The sequence below is a fragment of the Sprattus sprattus genome (genome assembly GCF_963457725.1).
Source record: "Sprattus sprattus genome assembly, chromosome: 11".
In the NCBI taxonomy this organism is placed as follows: domain Eukaryota; kingdom Metazoa; phylum Chordata; class Actinopteri; order Clupeiformes; family Clupeidae; genus Sprattus; species Sprattus sprattus.
Window position 1 is genome coordinate 15922486 of NC_137909.1, and position 5000 is coordinate 15927485.

At 41.6% G+C, this 5000-nt stretch overlaps 1 protein-coding gene across 1 annotated transcript in view; it reads left to right on the forward strand.

The window, feature by feature from the left end:
• fibcd1b (fibrinogen C domain containing 1b) overlaps window positions 1-5000 on the forward strand; it is a gene marked incomplete at both ends in the record, with an annotated part of 88132 nt that overhangs the window by 42542 nt on the left and 40590 nt on the right. Inside the window, 1 exon segment of the mRNA XM_080848250.1 lies at window positions 1235-1371. Coding sequence (XP_080704376.1) covers window positions 1235-1371 — 137 coding nt within the window.

Genomic DNA, 5000 nt, shown 5'->3' on the forward strand with positions numbered 1-5000 from the left:
GTCTGCAAGTAAGTGTGTTTGTGTAGGTGTATGAGTACAATTTGAGGCAATTTGACTTGAGCACAGAGCATCTCTCAGCTTCTGCACTATCTGATCAGTCTTTATTAGGCTCTTATGGCAGCCTGCCTCTTATCCAGTCTCCAGTGTTTGTGTGTGTGTGTGTGTGTGTGTGTGTGTGTGTGTGTGTGTGTGTGTGTGTGTGTGTATCTGCATGTGTGAGTGTGTATGTGTTGGTGTGGCAGCTTGTCTCCTCTCCAGTCACGCTCCTAAGATCTCCATGTTGCTTCTGAGTTGATTACTTATCTCTGCAATATCACAAGTTGATGCATCACAGACAAGATCAATGTTTAATTTGATGAATGGATAGAAATCTCTTTTTCTTTATCTCTGTGATTAGATCTTGTTCAACTTCTATCTTTTTCTTCTTCCTTTTCCCTCTCTCTCTCACCCTACCTCTTGTTCTCTCTCCTCTCAAATTCAAACTCAAACAAGCGTCATTGGCATTCCAAATCATGTAATGGGCATGTAATATGACAAATAGAGGTAACACTTTATTTGGATAGTCCGCTTACAGAGACTATACAGATGGTTTGTGGAAATTCAAGTTCAGTGTTTCTAATTGTTCACTGAACATCACCTTAACCAAATCTAGCCCCTAACCTTAACCTCCACCATAAATTGTAGGTAACAGAGTTTCAACAGATAGTTTGTTTCTAATCTGAACATCTGTAGATCTGTAGGTCTATAGGGGACCATCCAAATAAATTGTAACCCAAATAGAATATATGTCAGGCATAAATATATTTGATAACATTTACAGCAAGTGAACAGAGGAAGACGGACTCCTCACACAGAGGCTGATGCTAATACAATAAAAGAGTGATATATTGTGCTGAGCTCCAAAAGCTGAGAGAGTGTGAGGACATTACAGTGGCAAAAACAAACAAAGAGACAAATGGTTCAGGCTCAGCCCCGTCCTCAGTATCCCCTGTTTGAAGAAAACATCTACAATAACAATTATATACTGTATGTGTAATAGTAATTCTCTCTCTTTCTCTCTTTCTCTCTCTCTCTCTTTCTCTCTCTCTCTGTCTCTCTCACTCTCTCTCTTTCTCTCTCTCAATTCAATTCAGTTCAAATCAAAGAAGCTTCATTGGCATGACTGTACCTGTTTTAAAAAAAAGTGTTGCCAAGGCAAACTTATGTCTTCTCTCTCTCTCTCTCTCTCTGTCAGGTTCTCGTCCTCGTGACTGTAGTGATATCTACTCCAGTGGTCAGCGGGAGGATGGCATCTACTCAGTGTTTCCCACTCACCACCCTGCAGGCTTTCAGGTCTACTGTGATATGACCACGGATGGAGGAGGATGGACTGTGAGTTATTTATATAAGCACATGCACACACACACACACACACACACACACACACACACACACAGAAAAAACACACACACACACACACACACACAGAAAACACACAAACACACACACACACACACACATACACACAGAAAACACACACACACACACACACACACAGAGAAAACACACACACACACACACACACACACAACACACACACACACACACACACACACACACACACACACACACGCACACACACGCACACACACACACACGCACACACATACATGCATACACAATTCTACTTACAGTAATCACTTTTGCTCTTTCAACTACGGCAGAGGCATAGTGAGGCACTGACATTCTGGATTCTGCCCTTCTTTAAGTATTGACAGTTCCATACATAGAACGCTGTAGAAATGTCATGACACATAAGGAAATGTAAGGGTTAAATTGTTGAGATGTGTGGACAGTTGGTTGACTTTCTGACATTCCGGCATATTCTAGCTTTCCCGGTTGTCTGCTACTCCGGTATTCTGATTCAGGTTCTGATGGATGATGTGTGTAGGGGTCTCTGCAGGTTTCTGGGCTTCCAAGCCGATAACCCCCTTCCTCCACAGCAGAATCATCCATCCTGCTGAAAATATCACCTGACAGATAACCCCCCCCCCCCCCCATGAATAGAACCATTCCAAAATGCCAGTACTTCCCAGCGGAGATTTTAGGAATGCACAAATCAATTTGTCGCTTTTTGAATATGGAGCCTTAAAGTGATATGGCTTCTCATCTCTCCTGGATGGAGCCTGTGTAGGAACTAATGGCATTCTTGGCTTACGCATGGGTGTGTGTGTGTTTCATTGTGTACCCGCCTGTGTATGTGTGTACTGATATTGATTTTCTTTTGTTCTGTGAGAGTATCTTTATGTATTTAAAGATTCATTATTGTTTTGATCTTGACGGAGACATTGAAACACAGTATTTCTGTACCACGGGAGACTGTTAATCTCCACTGATTTCTAGTGTAAACAGCTCAGGGAGAGTATCTCTGTCTCTCTCTCTCTTTCTCTCTCTCTCGCTCTCTCCCTCTCTATCGCGCTCTCTCTCTCTCTCTCTCGCTGTGTATGTGTGTGTTAATTGTATTGTGTTTGAATATGGGAAGTCACAATATCTCAAGTAGTGTCTGTAAGAGAGTCTGAAAAGTAGAGACAAAGCGTGGGGATGGAAGAGAGAAAGCTGGAAAGAGCAACGTAAAGAGTTGGGTGTGAAAGAGAGCTGCCTTTCAGAGATCCCTAGGGTGCTGGAAAGTGGGACTGTTATGGGGATCTAACAGGCTGCATGCTTTATACTGTACATCATCTGTCGCCTTCAGCACTCCCTCTTTCACACTCTTACACACATATCTCCCTCTCTCTCTCACACACACACACACATGCACTCATAAATTCTGCATTCTCTCTCTCCCATTCTCTTTCTCTTTCACAATATACCTCATCGTACTCTGAATGCCGTGGCTATTGGTCCATCTGACTGTGAATGCAATGGATATTGGTCCATCTGACTGTGATTGCAATGGATATTGGTCCATCTGACTATGAATGCAGTGGATATTGGTCCATCTGACTATGAATGCAGGGGCTACTAGTCCATCTGACTATGAATGCAGTGGATATAAGTCCATCTGAATATGGATGCAGTGACTATTGGTCCATCTGACTGTGAATGCAGTGTATATTAGTCCATCTGACTATGAATGCAGTGGATATTGGTCCATCTGACTATGAATGCAGTGGAAATTGGTCTATCTGACTATGAATGCAGTGGCTATTGGTCCATCTGACTGTGAATGCAGTGGCTATTAGTCCATCTGACTATGAATGCAGTAGATATTGGTCCATCTGACTATGAATGCAGTGGCTACTAAACCAGGCACTGGCAATGGACTGATGCTGCCTTTTAACCAAACCCTGGGCAATATGTTTTTTTTTGTTTTTTTTTTAACTTTTGGGTGTAAATTTCAATGTACTTATCAGTCAGCTTCCATTGAAATGATGTAGCTGGGTTAGGCTACAGAGGTCTAGTTGAGTATCATAATAAATAATGAATGAACCTTGTCATCTGCAATCCGATTTAATCCTTGCCATGCTAGCTATAGTGCAACTAGGCAATTCCCTTTCCATGTATAATAAGTGTTGATGTAAGCTTGGCTAACAAACAGGGTGCTATTTTGAAAAATAGCAGACCATTTGATAGTCTTTTATGTAGCCTATGTGTTCATTTAGCAAGTGAATGCTTTTTCCTTTTCTGTAAAAGACTTAAAAAGTATTTATATAGTTCTCTAACTCCAAACCTTCAGAGATGCATTGTTATCCAAGTTGAATGAAAGGCAAGAGACTGATAGGAGAGGGTGTCTGCGCCTTATACTCCTGTATGTGTAAGGATGTTTCTTCCCATGACTAAAATCCAAGCTATCCAAAAGAAAGGGCTAATGCAAAGATAATGTATTTAACAAAAGACAGAATAAACACAAGGATACCGATAGTTGAAGAGAGAGACGGGGATGGGGAGATGGAGGGAGGAAGAGGGAGGGATGGAGAGAGAGGCGAGAGATGGACTGGGGTTGAAGGAGAGAGATTAAGGAAGGAGAGATGGAGGATGAGAGAGGGAACAATGGACACACTAAGAAAAAGACATGGAGAGAGAGAACAAGACAGAGAAAGAGAGAAAGAGGGGCAGAGGTAGATGCAAACAAGGTAGGAGGTAGCGCAAAAAGGTTTAAAGCGTCTGCTAAGTGACTCATTGTAAATATAAACATTTGTTTATATTACACCAATTATCGCCATGTTGTGACAGAAATAGTGACTAGCCGCCATATTATGATTCGCGGTGAAAAATATGAACAAAAGGCCATTTGGGGTGTGATCCCTCACGGGTACAATCACAATAGGTGAGTCCTCAGTGTTGTTATGCAAGCCTCTCTGCATATCATGAGGTGAACATTGTTTAATATTTAACCAAATGGGGTAGTAAAAGGCCCCCTTGTTGAATATTTAATCTCTCTAATTTCCCTAATTATTGAAATGTCAAGATTATTTACATACAGTCTCGTCTCATCTGTTATGTCCAGGGAGATAAATAGAAGTAATCAGTGCAGTGCTATTTTTATTTCAGTTCAGTTTATTCCAGGATAGTGTTTCACTGTACTGTCACCGAAGAAAATATCTATAAATAAATGTGTTAACATTGTTTGCCACATAGATCTTGATCTAGATGTAATATAGATAGTGTGTGTGTGTGTGTGTGTGTGTGTGTGTGTGTTTCTGTGTGTGTTTCTGTGTGTGTGTGTTTCTGTGTGTCTGTGTGTCTGTGAGTGTCCCCGTTCATCACTGTCAATGACAAAGCCTCAAACTGCGGGTCAGAGCTGCTCATCATTTTTATTACACAGAGGGGGGAGACACACACACACGTATGCACACACACACACACACACGCACATATAAATCTGTATGTGTGTGTGTGTGTGTGTGTGTGTGTGTGTCTGTTACTGTCACCCAGAAGTACACAGTTGTTGGAAAAGTTGGTTGAAATGAAAAGGGGAACATGAAACATGAGTTAACAGAGGGGACATTCAGGAAACACTC